This window comes from Indicator indicator, chromosome 11, assembly GCF_027791375.1.
Source record: "Indicator indicator isolate 239-I01 chromosome 11, UM_Iind_1.1, whole genome shotgun sequence".
Classification (NCBI taxonomy): domain Eukaryota; kingdom Metazoa; phylum Chordata; class Aves; order Piciformes; family Indicatoridae; genus Indicator; species Indicator indicator.
This window is the reverse complement of record NC_072020.1, coordinates 15327891-15345071: the sequence shown is the minus strand read 5'-3', so window position 1 is coordinate 15345071 and position 17181 is coordinate 15327891. Positions and strand designations below refer to the sequence as shown.

At 40.5% G+C, this 17181-nt stretch overlaps 1 protein-coding gene across 1 annotated transcript in view; it reads right to left on the bottom strand.

The window, feature by feature from the left end:
• Window positions 1–15461: 15461 nt before the first annotated feature.
• Window positions 15462–17181, bottom strand: part of GOLGA4 (golgin A4) — a 57070-nt gene continuing 55350 nt past the window's right edge. Inside the window, exon 27 of the mRNA XM_054385241.1 lies at window positions 15462–15491. Coding sequence (XP_054241216.1) covers window positions 15462–15491 — 30 coding nt within the window. The remainder of the gene's footprint in view (window positions 15492–17181) is intronic.

Genomic DNA, 17181 nt, shown 5'->3' with positions numbered 1-17181 from the left:
GGGAAAAAAAAATGTTCTGGCTATGGAAAGAATACAACTGTTCTGTGTCTTCATCGCTTACAAATTCAGCTGGATACAGACCTGGTTCACCAAGACTGAATGCTAACAAAATGCCACTTCATGCAAGATCCTTTTTATATATATCTAGATCTATATTTATTTTTTCTCCTGTGCTGCACATATTGAACCCATCATCATTCTTCTGTTTCTTATCAATCCTTTACTTAATTTTAAGACACTGCTTTTTGGTACAACACCCATTTGTCTTTCTTTGCCTTTGTATCGAGGTGGTGCCATGGCATGCCCATGGTACTCACAGATTGCGTTGGGTTAGATGGAACCCTCAAAGGTCATCTTGTCCAAACCCCCTGCAGTGAATAGGGACACCTCCAGCTAGATGTGGCTGCCTAGGGCCATATCGAGTCTGATCTTGAACGTCTCCAGGAACAGGGCCTCGACCACATTCCTGGGCAACTTGGGCTCTCTCTATCTGACTTGCAAAAGTCAATCTCTAAGTTTAGATTTAATAACTGTATCTTCCCAGAAATTGACATCTCCATTTCTTATGTCCTGCCATCTGTACTTGCTCCACAGCCTGCAGGTTCCAGGTCTTAGAACTGGCCTAATATAGACTGCTCCTCTCCACCAGAGATGCTTGCTTTCTGCTCAGATATCCCAAATTTTTAGATGGATAGAAAGAACAGATTGGACACCGTTACCCATATGGGAAATGAGGTTGTACCATGTGTTTTAAGCCATCTATGGCCATAAGTGACTGAATTGTCACTGAATTCCTGTGAGCACCCACAACTTGTGAGTACAATAGCTGTCAGCTTATTTCAACCCTGTCTGTTCAGGTGTAGATTTTTCTCATCTGCCCCAAGCTTCCTCCCACCCTCTCTCAGTCACAGTTGGGGAGTGACTGCACTCCCATGCAGGGACATGCCCATGATGGGAAGGCATTGCATAAGGTCATTAATAGAAAGGCTGCTGCCTCTCCCAATCATTATTCACACCTTTATGTCAGCACGTGCTTAGCCAGGAAGTTTGGAAGGAGTTTATGTTAAAGGAGATTGGTATCTGTGTTGTAAATTAATAGTAATACTGTAGTTTATTTTCAGTCAGTTACCACAGGTAACATATCCAGGTTGAGTTCCCACTGGAAAACTGACTCAGGTTCTTATGCTGATGCCCTCACATGATATATGGCATTTAATTCTTACTGGTCATATCTTTCTTTTGGCTGTGGCTTATTCTCCAGCTGGAGTAAATAGGGAAGAAGGAAAATTCATCTCTTGCTGCTACTATTATTTGCTATTGTGAGCCCTTCAATCACTGTCTCTAAGCTTTCTTCTAGAGCTCTGGTAGAATTTTCCAAACAGATCAAGAACCCAGAAAGTTTTATCTGGGTGGAAGACAGAGCTGATACAAATCTTAGCTGATACAGAAACAGATGATGAAATAAAAAAAATCATCTGCTTGTAACAACAGCTAAAAGAATAGAGTGGAAAGACATGCATATGCAAAATCCAATTGCCCCTTCTTAGGTATTTTGGATTTCTTCTCTTAAACAGCACCGTTTCAGCAGCAATTCAGTTTATTTAGTGATCCAGCCTGACCATTTGTCTATCCCCCTTGAAAACCATGCATTAACATTGCACTTAAACACTTGCCCTGCCGTCCAATACTGGGGTGTATTTCAGCCTGATTTGTGGTTCATTTGTTCCCAAATGAAAAGGCATCATATAATGTAAAATATTTCTAAAACATCTGTCATATGCTCTATACCAGCAGCTGAAGGAATTTATCTGAGCCAAATAAAAAAAAAAAAATCCATCAGGTAGAAAAACACTTCTACCAGTGGGAAAATTTTTTCTTTAGCACACGCAGAACTCTGCCTTTTCCTACTGGTGTGGATTCTGCTCAGCTATGCTGCGTGCTTCGTTAAGTAGGTGCTTGAAGACGAGTGCAGGCTTGTCCTGCACTGCCCTAAGGGGAGCTGAATGGCAGCCCCGAAGCCACACGCCTGCTCAGGGTGAAGCAGGACCGGGTCTGCCTTGCTGGTACGCAGTCCTCACGTTGTGCACCCCCTGTATTTTCTCACAGCTGCCATGTGTTTGCTTGCATGTGGTTAGAATTACAGCCCCGCTGTAAAGTCATACGCTGTACATTTAAAGCTGTGCATGCACATTGCAAGCCAGACTCACGCGGGCTCCTTTCGCAGCGCTGTTTGCCCGCTAGCCTGGGTCTCACTAGCAGCTTGTCACTGTGCGTTTTGATTTGGCAGTGACGACAGTGAGATCACGTGCTGAGCCACCCGGAGCTGATTGAACCTCATCACCACAGCCCAGGGATCAATGGATCAAAAAGCTTTCATCACCATAGCAAGAGGAAACATGTTTTTATTTGGCAACGTGCTGTAATCAGATCCTCCGTGCCATTTCTTTTGATGTATATATAAGGAAAGCCAGTGGATAAGAACACATAAACCCCAAAATAAGCCCTATGGCAATATATTCCAAAACCACAGGCAACGTGACACGGGTGGTTATCCCTAAAATAGCTGAGCCAGCCCCAGCAGGTCTCTCTTACTCAAAATGATGAAGAAATCCTGTTCATCTCCCTTGACAGAAGCCCATGGGGACCACATGTGAGGAAGAGGACAGGTTATCAAGGTACCAGAGCAAGGTTAAGAAAATGTGAAGCTCCACTAGTTCAGAGCACCTGAAGCTGGGCTTTAAAAAACGGCTAAGAGATAAAACTCCTCTGTCTTCTATGACCACAGAGAAATTCCAGAAGTACTAACCTCCAACCAAACCAAAGCCAGCCTTCATCAGTACCTCCTAAAAAATCACAGAAATGCAACCAAAACCACAATAGCTCTAAAACATAACACATGGATAGCCCCAAACTTCTGAATATTGATATGCTCTTAATAGAAATCGATTGCTATCATCATCTCAGTCTCTTCTAACTGAATGTCTCTCGGCTGAGTAGTGAGCTGAGCTGGTTTTGGCTAGGACACCAGCTCTCCCCCATGGCTGAATTTTAAACTCAGGCAAGATGAGACTGCTGAATGCACCACACAAGCTGGAGGAAAAAGTGCCACTGGCTTTCAGTAAGCGTTGTCCCAGGCTGTGACTGTTCTCCATAATGTTCATAACAGCTTCACAGAGATGATAAATAAAGGAGGTGGATGCTGAAATGGTGAGTTTTCACAAAAGAGCTCCTTTTCCCAGAAGACCACCTCTTCACTGCTAGACCTGGGGCTTCTGGGAGAATTGCTAGGTTACCTGGAGAAATACATCAAAGAGAAATGATAAATCAAATCTCCCCACTGATAATCATTCTCTATCCAGCATCAGGAGGGGATTAGACCTGCCACAAAACCTGTAGATTCTGCATCAAGCTTAGGCTGACAAAAATTCAGGTATCTGAGACAGACACAATGGATCTTTATCGCAGTTTTCTTAAGTAGCTTAGCCCTGTCTCCAGTTGCTATCTGAACTGCAAAACACCAGCAGATCATCCCCCTTCTCTTAGAGGATGTCCAGGACAGCAGACATGAGGAGAACCAGCATACTGCAACGTTAAAAAGAAAAACCATGCATGAAATTCTGAAAGTATCATCTCCCATGTCAAAATCCCACTGATTTCAACCTACACATTTCAAGTGCTAAGCACAGCTGGAGTCTGCTGTTCCCCAAGGTGGGTAAAGCCACATCCCAGTTTGTATTTCAGCAATGCTACCACAGCATCTTATGCTATCTCTGCTTCACGGACTGCTAACACTTCTGACAAGCTGAGCTGGGGCCATACTCAAAGGACTAGTTGATGATGAGACCTTGTATTATAAACCAGGACCTACCCCATTTTCAGAAATAGTTTCAAATCTAAGTAGAATTAACTAAAGGTGACACCAGCTTACATACCATTACATTTATGTGTCTTAGTTTTGTATAAATATACAGTTTAAGACAAAGGTATTTGGTATATAACTCTAAAGAGACTGTTGATGGTCTGCTTCGTTTGATTTTCACTTCTACTAGTGAAAAAAATCTTTTTTAATAGTCTGGACCTAACCCACAGAAACCTAGGGAAGGGTTTCCAGAAACCTTAATAAAGATTGACTGTTTAGACCTTTTTTCAGCCCAGTACAAGTGGGTTTTGTCTGACTGATCTCATTTCACTACATCCAAACAAAAACCCCAAGTGGGAAGCGTGTACTAGATATGAGAAAGTCACAACATACGGCCGCATGGTGGATCCTGTGGGTCACCATTTTCCTACAGGGTACTAAATCTCACTGCTTTATACAATGAAGAGGTGTCTCTACTTTCCTTTTTAACCTCCATTTCTAAATCTCTTAGTCTGAGACCCTGGTAGTCACACAAGCTTTGGCCACTTGTCAAAAGGTCCAGTTTACACCACAGCTTTCACGTGTTTTGCTTGGCATTCTTGGCACATCTGCTTTCCATTAGCCAGCCACTCAGTGTTTATTATTCCACATGTCAACTATCATACACCCCTTGTGTGAAAAGTTCAGGTGAACAATAACCTATTTATTATCTCTGAGAGATCCAAACTTGTGCTCCCCATGCAGAAAAGACATGTGTGTGGGTACTCAAAACTTGAGCCCTTAACCAAATAACTTGGGATACACAGTGCCCTTCTGTGACCCAGTGCCCTGCTGTGACCCAGTTATTCTTAAATTACCTAATATGCTATGGCTTAATTTGGTCTGTGCTGCACATGCACAGTAGTTCAGAAAGGAAAACCGTGAGACACCATAGGAGCTGCTATTGGCAAGAGATATGCCAGAAGCAGCAGTTATCCAGCTTAGCAATGTGAAAAACATAAAAGAAGGGTACTGTATTGATGCCAATGATCTGAAAGTAAATAAATAAAAAGACAACCAAACAAACAAAACCAAAACAAACAAAAAAGCCAAACAAAACAAAGCAAAGAAACAAACAAAACCCGAACAAAAACCCCAACCAAACAACCCCCTTACTGTCTAGGACAAACTTTTTTGAAAGTATAATTCAATTTAAATTGGTGGAATTAAGGCAAGGAATTTGCAATCCTCAGAGTGATATTCACTACAAATAATGTGAGGAAAGAAGCATGGCAGTTGTGCTAACACAGCAGGCTCTCCTGTTTATGAGTGACATTACTCACACACCTCAGTGACTGGCCCTGGTAGAAGACAGGTTCTGGGAGAAACTTGGCAGTAACAACCCTGCCATCCCATAGACCAGCCAGAAAATGAGACATACTTGGAGAGCGATGTGGTATTTTACTGGGTCACCTGCTGATTTCTACTAAGTTGCTTCTATCATCACTATTAAAACAAAGCTGCACACTCCTACCCCTCTCATTCAGCTGATGAGGACTGACCACGAGGCACCAGAAGTGTTACAAAAAGTTTGGCGTGTCTTTCAAAATGGAGACACAGCAGCTGGAATGTCTAAGCAGTGAGACTGGGGCTTTGTAAGAGACTCCTCTGTAAGAAATTAATAGTCCAAGTTCAGCCTCATTTTGGATTTCAGAGTAAAGAAGAACCTTTGAGAAAAACTTAGAGTACATGATGTTTACCCACCTCTTCCTAGTGAATGCTTACAGACCTGCATGTCCCAAGAGAAAGCAAGCCATGCTTCTGTCCTCAGCAACATCATCCAGCTAAGTTGGGACCAGCCTTGTTGGGTTGGCCACAGTGTGTGTGAAGCCAGGTGAGATGTTCAATCACCCTACCTGCCCTGACCCATGATACATTAGTCCAGGCACCCCAGTGTGATATGTTAAACAAATTGTGCTCACATTTACTTGACAGCAGCAGTGACATGAGATAGAAGTGAAGTTCAACTGTCACCTTGTCAAAAGGGCATGAACTGAAGTTATTTTTACCTTCTCTTGTCCACCACGGTTATTGTGTTCCCTAACTGTAAGGCTGCCATTACTGCAGCCACAAAGGGCTTTCTGCAAACCATGGGGATCCTGCTGAAGGATTTCTATAACAATACATAAATCGACTTCTATTTTCAGTCAGTATTAGAGCTTATCTAAAGCAAACATTAATTCTGGCTTCTCTGTAGTCAGCATCCCTCCCAGAAACACACACATTTATTCTCAACCTAAAAATAAGCCACTGACTTCATGCATTTGCCTCTTACGCTCGGTTTCCCCACACCATACAAAACAAGCAGCAGAACTCTGCTATCCAGCAGCTCACTGAAAGTCACCGTCATCTTCTGCCTGTTTAAAAACTCATTTCCAAGGAGACACTGATGCACAAGCCTTGGAAAGGGTCAGTGAAGACAAATGAAATAAACTGTTTCATGAAAAGTGTTTAATGAATGACTGCACATAGCCAACACATTAAAGAGGAGCTGGAGACCACCTGTACAATGCCACATTGGCTGGCACCCAGCAGCTCTCTGGCTTGCAGGGCTCTTGGCTAGAGGAAGCCACTGGCTCTGCCAAAACTTCTGGCTTGCCCTGCTGTTTACAGAGGTGTCCACATGTGCTCGTCCAGAAGGTGCAAGGTCAGCTCTTGCTCTCTGAGTAGAAAACTGTCTCTAATCACTACACCTTCTTGTAAGAAAGGCTCCATACCATCACAACTAAGGCAGAATGCATCTGCCTATGCTTAAAAGCCTAAATACAGCAGGTCGCAGGTGTGGCTGTGCACAGCACACTGCAAGGCAGCCACATCTGTCCTTGTAAGAACTTATTCACCAGTGCAGACTCTCCCCTTTCCTCTACTGTGGTATTAAGCAATTCACGTTAAAACTCCCAAACATTAAAAGCCCCTACAGATGTAGGTCAGACAGGCCCACAGCTAGAGGTGCACCCTGATTCCCAGGGCCTGGCATGGCAGTTTTGCATTTATTCACTGATTGAACAAGGACAGTGCTCTAACATCAGCACAACTTACACACAATCAGAATGCCAGGTTGGAAGGAACCTCGAGGATCTCCTGGTCCAACCTTGCTAGGTCATAGTCTAGTTGAAATGGGATGGCCCAGAACTCTGTCAAGATGAGTCTTATAGCTGTCCACTGCTTCCCTTGGGAGATGATGCCAACGCCTGACTGTTCTCATGGTGAAACGTTTTCTTCTGGAGTGCAACAGGAATTTCCCCAGGAGTAACTTGCACCCACTACCCCTTGCCTTTTCCTTTAGGTAGCATGGGGACATCTTTGTCTTGTGGAAATGTACAGACAACCTAGATCTCTCCGGCTCACCCTGTATTTAAACAGCAATGAGGTCCCATCACGGCAGAACCTGCATAAAATACACAGTAACTGTGCTTCATCTCAAAGTGTTTCATATCCTGAGAATCATCACATTCTGAATGTGTCTTCCTGAAGCTGAGTGGGGAAAAAAATTCCACACTTAACTAAGCTAGACACCTCCTATGCTGAATCTGCGGTTGGATCAGATTGTAATTCAGTGACTAACAGCACAGGAATCTCGGGGCTGGAACGTGCTATGCTTTAAATAACAGCAGATAACACATGCCATGGCTGCAGGGCTTCAAGGTGAGGACAGCTTCTTACTATGTGGAAACACTTTTCAGGGAAGCCAAAGCTAGAATGCAGTGTGAAAAAGCAAAACATTCTCTCTCAGCTCAGCCTATTTGCTATTCTCCTGACAGTAAAGGAACACCCTAGTCTTTCACCTCATCCCTCCTCCCTCTGCAACCCCCCCCCCTTTTTTTTTTTTTGCCACTTATTTAATCACCATTCTAAAAAGGCCACAAAATTCTGGTCCTAGCCCAGGCTATAAGGAGAGGAAATAATCTCCATTCTTTTTATGGCATACTACTCTGTATATTATAAGCCCTAGAGACAGCCATCACAGTAACATGTCAAAACGGACTGTCAGATTTGATTGTGTCTTCTTTTTCTTTGCATAGCTTGCAATTTAGTTGTTTCAAGCTTGCAAACCATCCCCAGTGGGCCTTTCCACTTCTGGGCATAAGTACGTACTGTCCCTTTAGTTAAGTGATACAGGAAAGTCTGTCCTTTTCAGTCCCACACTTCACTTGCAGAAAGATGTGTTACATCAGTAAGGATGATAATTTAGTAGCATCTATAAAGATATGCAGATGTGTCAGTGAGCCAGTCACATGAAGAAAGGATACTCCATTCTAGCAGTTCTCAAGGGGTGGGACACAAAATCTCATGGACAATAGAGAAGTTTACTTCTAGACAGCTGTGCCTGCTCATGATTAGTTACTTCTACCCTCTCCACAATGGCTGCTGAGCTGCTAAAACAGCTGGAGTGTTGGTCAGAGACATAGCAAACACAGTAAACTCAAAACTTTAACACAAAACCAGGAACAGATTTAGTATTTCTCACCTGATCTGCCATGATGAATCTCACATCTGAAATAGCTTTACTTGTGCCTACTTCTATCCTCCTCATTCAGATACTCTCTTGGTCTTCCATTTCAGCTGTTTCTTCAGAGCTTGTGGCTTGAGTGGGAAAGACTGGCAAGACTCAGCAGAAGCAGCAGCCCACAGTTAAGGAACCACAGAGCATACGTCATGTTGGCTGCAGAGAGATGCCTGTTCTAAATTTGTACACACTCTTTGATCACTTTGATTCATTTGTAAAAGACACACTACTGCCTCCTCCAAGTTAGAAAACTTTTAAGTGCTGCCCTTACTCCAATAAAACTGGATGATGCGGAAAGCCCCTTTTCGTGACAGCTATTTTTCTTGCAGACATCAGCATTAGAACAAGCAGGAATTACAGATCTAAACAAGAAGGCTAAATACTTTCTTGGACCACTAACTTTTCCAAAACATAAAGAGTGGCAAAGATTACAGCATACACTCTGCTATTCATCCCTTTTCCTTTCAGTGCAGTTAAAAACTTACAGAAATGCTGGAGATTCAGGTCATCCATCCCCAAAGAGAGGCCAGTACAGAATGCTGGAGATTCAGGTCATCCATCCCCAAAGAGAGGCTGGTACAGCTCAGTGGCCAAAGGCACTTCTGCTGCAGATGTGCTGATCTGCTTCAGCCATCACCAGCCAATGGTGCCCTCCAGACCCCGAACCTCATCAGCTCCCAGGGCCACACAGGCCTTGGTTGCCATTTAGAAAACCTTGCTGCCAAAGGGAAGTGGCTGTGAGGATGGCATAATGCCTAATTAGAAGTCAGCTACCTTCTTCATTTGACCAAACAAACATAAGCTGGTGCTGATGACACGACCTAGGCTGCTCTACAAGCTGCAAGAGGAGCAAGTCCTGTGTCACAACAGACTTCTTGACCACAGAACTTCATCACCATCCATTGCTGTACCACGATGTGCTAGCACAGACAGAACATAACATGTCATTACCATGGGCTTAGTTACAGCTTCTCTGAATTGTCACATGGTATCAAGTGGCCAGTGCAGGAAATATTAGCTGTCACTATTCTGCAATGAAAGAAATCTCTAGAGACATGCTTACTTTGAGTCAACATGTCTCTAAAATTACTCTAATACATACAGCAAACAAAACGTTTAGCAGGGGAAGGCTAGAATCAGTGTGAATATGAATCTGCGAGAGAATATTAAAAGGTGTCCACTCCTATGCCATAAATCCAATGCAGAATAAGATCCAACTTTCCACTTACTTCTGTTCAAGCCCCTCTAATTTGCAACATGAATATACACAACCAAACAGTTAGAAAATCCCATGCTAGCAGTGCTTTTGAGGACCATGGCCTAGAAACAGCCACAGGGGTTCACACCTAGCTGAGTCTGGATACCCCACACGTAGGGGAGAGGCTGCCAGTTTCTGCTATCTTGATTCCCATAATAAATCAGCAATGGCATTGTGAAAGAGCTCTCTTCTCTTGAACAAGCAAACAAGAAGTAAGTTTTTCAATTTAACAAAGTCATTAGAGGAAAAAAAAACCCCAAAACTACTTTCTGTAGCACAGATGGATGGCCAATAAAATCATAGGAAGGAAGCACGAATTACAAAATTAAGGCAATCTCCTCAACAGTTTTCAGATATTCTGGAATCCTCACTATAGAGAAGACCCAGATACCACATACTACATAGGAGAGAAACAAAATTTTAGTACAATTCACAGAAAGAGGGACAATGAATAGCAGACCTGGAAGCTGAATGTATTATGTTTATAATGCTTTATGAAAAGTCTGAAATTGTACATTGCAAATAAACACCAACCTAGGCACTGAAATAATACAGGAATAAAACCCCTGGTATTTTTAATCTAAATTTACAATGTTTAATCTCTAGGACAGTAGAACACAGTTAACAAATTAAGTCTTCTCTTTTTTTTCAGTAGATCTACACAGTTTAATATTTTTTTTTGCTGAGCATTTGTCTGCATCCATAAAATTGTAAATATGATGAGAGGAACTGTTTACAAAGGCCTGTAGTGATAGGATGAAGGGCAATGGTTTGAAATTAAAGTAGATTTAGATTGGATATTAGGAACAAGTTTTTTTACCATGAGGGTGGTGGAACACCGGAACAGGTTGCCCAGGGAGGTAGTTAAGGCCCCATCCCTGCAGATACTCAAGGTCATGCTCAACAAGGCTCTGGGCAGTCTAGTGGAGGATGTCCCTGCTGACTGCACGGAGTTTGGACTAGATGATCTTTGGAGGTCCTTTCCAACCCAAACCATTCCATGATTCTATATTGCATGTAAAACAGGGGGAAAGTTCAACATAAGACAGTCCAGTTATGTTCCCTTGCAGCAGCATCTTTTAATAATCCTGTCTGGACAAGCTTGAGATCCTCTAACCTTTGCTAAAAAGGCAGTCAAAACTTTGATAGAGTCCTTGGCTTTTCACTATGTGTGTCTAAACAAGGCCTGAAGATTATTAGGTTACAGTCTCATTGGCAAAACTAGCAGTACTTCAGGATACTTCAACAACAAAAAACCCCACCACAGTGAAGCTCTCATTTTCATGCTTTCACCCTAAATTATTTCCTTTATTTAAACTCTCAAGCAATGCCTTGTTTACATATTATTGTTAAAAAATAATAATCAAGCAGTTAAAATGTGAGTTTGACAACACTCTTGTACTTAACACACTTTCCCATTATGCTAGGGAATAGTTTTGTGATTGCTTACGAGCTATATATAGAAAGGAAAACATTTAAGTTTTTCAAAATGTGCAATTGGAGAATGGTTATCTGATATTAGTTTAAAAAAATAAATACAATAGGATAACTCTCTAATCTTCTTGGTATTCTTTAGTTAGGTCACTCAAGGAAAAAAAAACAGTATTTACTCCATGTTGTGTTGTATGACAGACTATGTCAGTGTGCTCCACTGCACTTCAGTCATGCTTGAAAAAGTACAGCCTATACCCAGGATCTTTCATGGACAGGGAAAAGGAAAAGAAAATGTGAAAAATAACCTATTTGTGAAGACAAGAGAACTGTTAGTGATCATAGTGATACCTGCTGTCAGAGTAACAGATCCCTGTGTTTAACTTCCCAAAGTCTAAGACAACATATACCTTACATGGCATTCTGAAACTCAAATCTATGTTTTAGATTGCTGTAATGACAGCAGTAGCAAAATCCTACATGCATTTTTCACAGCCAAACTTACCTCCATATCAAGTCTGGTCCAGGCTGCTGCTGTGTCAGGCAATGTCCTGCAGAATGCTATTCTGCTATGTAACAGAAGCACACAGATGATCTTATAACTGAAACCACTACAAAAATTTATTGGGTTTTAAACCAAATTTGATCCATTTGGTAAAAGGAAAAAGGTTAAAAAAAAAACAAACCTCCAAACCCAGCTATAAATAATAAAGAAGTATGGATTTTACCAGGGAGGAAGAAATAAAGATGTTAACTCTGGGTTCCTAACTATCAAAGGCAGGCCATGTCCCTTTGGACTGTAACCAATAATTTCACTAGAATATAAAACTCTGAACAAAAATTCAGCTTCTTTCTTTCTTTTCCTGAATATGACAAAAAACTTCCTATTATGGAAGGCTTTCATAAACAGTCCCTCTCCAGCCTTCTTGAAGGCCCCCTTCAGGTACCGGAAGGATGCTATGAGGTCTCTCCAGAGCCTCCTCTTCTCCAGGCCAGACAACCCCACCTCCCTCAGCCTGTCCTTGCAGCAGATGTGTTCCAGCTCCCCGATGATCTTCATGGCCCTCTAGACCTGCTCCATCAGGTTCATGTTCTTCCTGTCTTGAGAGCTACTCTATTCATGAAGGATTGATCACCTTGTACCACTTTGACAAGCCACCATACACGGTACAGATGATGGTTATTGATATGGTAAGAATTAAAGGAGCTGGAGAAGTTAAATTTATCCTGTTTCAGAGATCACTTATATGCCAAAATGACCAGACAGAAATTTTTTGAAAGAATAAACCCAAAAAGCAAACTTCCCTACTTGCTACATTCTCATGCAGCTTTTCAGCTCACCACGGGTCACTTTCAGAGCCTGGGAGCCCTTATTCTGAAGGTCTCAACTGACGTCTTACAGTTCAGTGTTTTTGAATACCTCTTATGAGATGGATTTCAGCCTGTAAATGACTTAGGATGTCTCTAACAGGAACAAAGCTGGTGGAACCTTTCAAATGAAAAATCATACCACAGATGTTCCAAAATTATACAGTAAATAAACTTTATTTCATCTCAGCTCTCATCAGATTAGTGCTGTCAACAGTCACAGATCAGCATATGGTACAGTTCTGTATTAACTATTTACAATTTACAGTAATGTACTATTTCTTCAGAAAATATAAGTACAAAAGCTAGGAGTAAACAAATGAGGTACTGCAATTTGGATTTATTTTAGGCAAAAGCATATAGAAGTGACCTTTAGCAAACAAGCATCAGATCAGATCAGGAGAGAGTAGTCATCAAGAGTGTCTAGTTCATCAGGAAAATCACCTCAGCCGCTACCCATCCCAAAACGTATTGCACAATTCATTCAAAAATAAAAAAATAAATAGAAGAAACAAACCATTTATTTCAGCTCTTAAAAAACACCCAGCAAAGCCTGTATAGACATACAGTAGTGGGCAATTCCTTCCTAGGATAAAGTCTTTTCTCTCCTTTACAAAAATAACCTTTAACACAAAATAGAAGACAGTGTTCAATAGAAGAGAGAAGAAACTCATCACCAGATAACCCCTGATTAGCGTTTCTTGACAAGGCAGTTTTAACTATACTCATGGTCCAAAGGTGGTGCTGAGTTTTGGTTCTTGCTGTTCCATTTGTGAGCTCAAATAGCTTTTCCTCTTGTCCTTTCTCAAGGGACAACAGAGACACAAACACATTTCTAAGCAGCAGTCTCATGAGACATTCTCCTCGCAACTTCAAGATGGTCGTAGCCATGACTAGAAGAATGAAAAGTTAGAACAAATGTTACATCATTGAGAGTAACTTAGAAGGACTTAATATTAAAATAATGATGTTGTGAATTAATGAGGAAAAGATATGGAAGAATTTCAGGTCAAATTGCCAAATTTTTAACTGATTTTGAGCAAGCCATTCCATTTCAGTATCTGCAAAACAACTGAGACACTGAGATGAAAACAAAATAACCTGCAGCACAACAGTAAGGAATCTTACTGGAAATAGATAGCCCAGCACACCATTACATCTTAATCCAAAGGAAAAACAAAGCTGTCCTCTTTGCATAAAGCCTGTCATCAAAATTGAAACAAAGTCCAATTGTGGGGCTAGCAAAAAGCCTCCTCTACCATTTACTGCTTTCACGACGAAGTCAGAATCATCTTCATTTCTAAACTGTATACATGCAAGAATATTTTTCTGTTTGCTGGCTATCTACTGAAGTCAGTCACAGAAATACTTAAGATAAAGTAAGAAACTATGACCCAATAATAAGGTCTGAATAGTTTCCACACGTATTAAGTCACGAAAGTAGAGAAGTTAATTGCTAACATTAGGGCCAAAATCAAGCCCTTTGTCATATGTCTCAAATGCAGCTGAGAACATCTGAACTTTCTACACCAGCATTACAGAGAGCGTGATGAGAATTTAAGTTTCAAACATGCTTTCTGCAATAACGTTGTAAAGAGCTTTGGCCTATCATTACCAACAATTCAATTATTTTCAACGGAGGACTAAAAAACAAACCCAAAATAGTTGCTGATTTTGCCAAGAAGTGATCAAGGCTAGGAGGCAAACAGTCCAAGCTCTGCTGTGTTTTAAGTGCAACAGTGTGTCTGCTGTTGTATTCAAAGGTTTAAAAGATTACAGAATAAAGAAACCAGGACTGTTTGCCAAGATGAAGAGGTTTTCTCCTTTGAAGCAGCTATTATTTTGTATTGCAGGATCTATCTGCATGACTGCAAGACAGGAAGATACCCTGTCAGCTGTGCTGTGATAGCTGGCAATGGAAAGAGCCTCAGCAAACTGGTTTTGTGGTGGCGGTGCTGCAGGCCAACCACTGCATCTCAGACAGCAATTACTTCACCTGCACTCAATCAATTCCTGGCAGCTGTGCAAAGCTTTTCAGCTGCAAAGAGCAAAAATTAAAGTTGGGCTGTCCATATCCTACAGAATTCACCTGAAGAGTTTACTGAATATCATACACTACTAATGACTCACATTGTAATCTCATCAGACAACACAGAGTCTTACCTGTGTACTTCCATGTCCTACTCCTCTCCCAACCCCTACTGCTTGTATTTTGCTTGTTTAGCTTGGCTAGTCTGGTGCCATCTGTAGCTTTAGCCCTAAATCAGCTGTTGCTTTTCTGTAACACTGAATGAATCTACAAAACTAACTGTAAAGTAGCTTATAGTAAAACCTGAAGAAAAGGCACAATGTACTGAACGCATGAAGCTCCCCAGATTTTTCTCCTTAATCTCCTTGCTCTAGCTTCTCTTGATACCAAGCCAAACTCTGATTCAGAAAGGTACTGATGTTCAAATGTAATCAAATCCTAATTCCTCTACAGAGGATGTTTCATCAGTCTTTCTTAAAATAATACCTTCTCTTATTTATAAGATGTAATAATTCATTCCCAGCAGTACACCTCCCATAAATCTGACTTACTTGCTTCTTCAAAAAAGGAGCTCACAAAGTGCATAAAGACAAAACAAAGCCAAGTGCAATAAAATTTAGTATTACATATTGATTTAAAATCTGATTTGTTTTTGTCTACAACTGAGATTTCTGTAGCTCAATCAACATTTCAAGTTATGCTTATAACTCAGAATGATTTGGTTTGGATCAATATTTACCATTTTCAAACTTGGCTTTGTAAAGCAAAACATGATTCAAAGTCCAGCAAAGTTTATCATACAGATACAGAACAAAAGAAATATTTATTCTAACAAACAAAAGCAGGCATGGGGAAGAAAAAAAAAGGCAGAATGATAAATCTCATAGTAGAACATGCACATGCAAATAAAACAAGTATGTATTAGGCTTCACTCACCCACATGCTAACTAAGCACAGACTGATGGAATGTTCAGAAGATACCACTGCGAGGTGAGGCAAACTACAAAGCCAGGAAGAAAACAGCTTATTGGACTATTTTGTTAGTACTGTAGATAAGACCTTTGGGGACATCTGCTCCTTACTGCTGCAGTTAGATGACAATAACTACATAATAAGAGCTACATTAGTGAAAGAGACATATTGAAGGAGACACTATTGACCTAAGCACTAAGCATATATCCACTAAGAGAGCAAATAATTACTCACAGGTACTTAGTACTACACACACTTACTCTTTTCCAGTAGTACAGTTAATTAACAATTTACACATTAAAGTTATAGATGTTTTAGTCATAAAGTAAAACACAGAAGCAACCAAGCTTTGTTAAAAATACTCATTCATGTTGTAGTCTAGAACTTTATTGCTCATGAGATCTAAATACAGTTTATCTTCAAATACCAGTTATAACTCTAATGTTAAGTGTGGAGAAAACACATCTGCCATGCTATTAAATATCAATAAATAAAATACAACATCCTCCCCAAGCATATTTCTTGACAGAATAATTTATGAAGACCCTTCCATTTTTTTTAGTCCTAAACAGAATTATTTTGTAATTCTGGGACTCACCCCAAAAGATAATTTGTGTTTCAGTAAACAAACAGTATCTTATAAAGTGAAGGTAAACCAATTACTATATCCTCCAGAATATGCCCTGGTATTTCAGTTTCCATTAGATGTCTAATTTAATCTCCATGGATTTGGAAAGGAGAAAATTTAGGGGCAAGGTCTGAGCCAAGAAAGGGCTGCTTGTGAAACGCAAGGAGTTTTTGATCAGGACATGAAGCTCTTTGAATAGAGATATCTTTAATCAAAGCACTGGCAGCCTGCACAAAACCTTTTTGTATGTTCTGCCCAAAATTCAGTACCTATGACCTTGAATCCCAAGGATCAAAACTGGCTGGATGAATCCAAGTTACAGGTTTATTTATTATCAGAAATTGTGAACATGTCTTTTACAAAGAGCAGGTTTCATGCATCAAAAAGATGAAAGGACTGCAAAATGAGGTCCATCTCTCTAACCTCCCTTATAGCTAACAGAGGACACAAAATATTTGCTAAATATTTCTCTAGCTTGCCAAAACAAACCCACAACCAATCAACCAACAACCTCCCACAAACAAAGGAGCAAAAAATAAAACATTTTAAATGCACCAGCTTTCTACTTGAAGGTCAAAGAAAGAGAGCATTAAGAAAAAAATCGTATTTAGGATGCATGATACTTACTGGAGCTGCAGTATTATCAACATTTATATCATTCTAGAAATATTTTAAATATTTAAGATTGCAAGACACTCTCATACATACTAAGTGTGCAGGAAAATGTTTAAGTATTTAACACTTTTCTCAGATTTGATACCACAAGCAGATTATAGAAATGGTAGAAAGGTACTTTAAGGTAACTACACTTCAACTGAGATGTTAAAACATTCAATTTTTTATCTTATTCTGTTTCTGAAAGTGCTAAATAAATATATAACGAAGGCCAGAGAGAGAAACAGAATGCAGTTCTTCCTCTCCTAAATATTTTACTAAACTGATCCACAAAGAGAGGGATCACAGTGTTTGCCTCAGGAACAATGGAAAGAAAACTATGACTGCAGTTTCTATCTTAATAAAAGCTAGCTCCAATACATAAAATAGTAACAGTAATAGCAAACAGAATTTTAGGGTCACATATTCTTCTTTT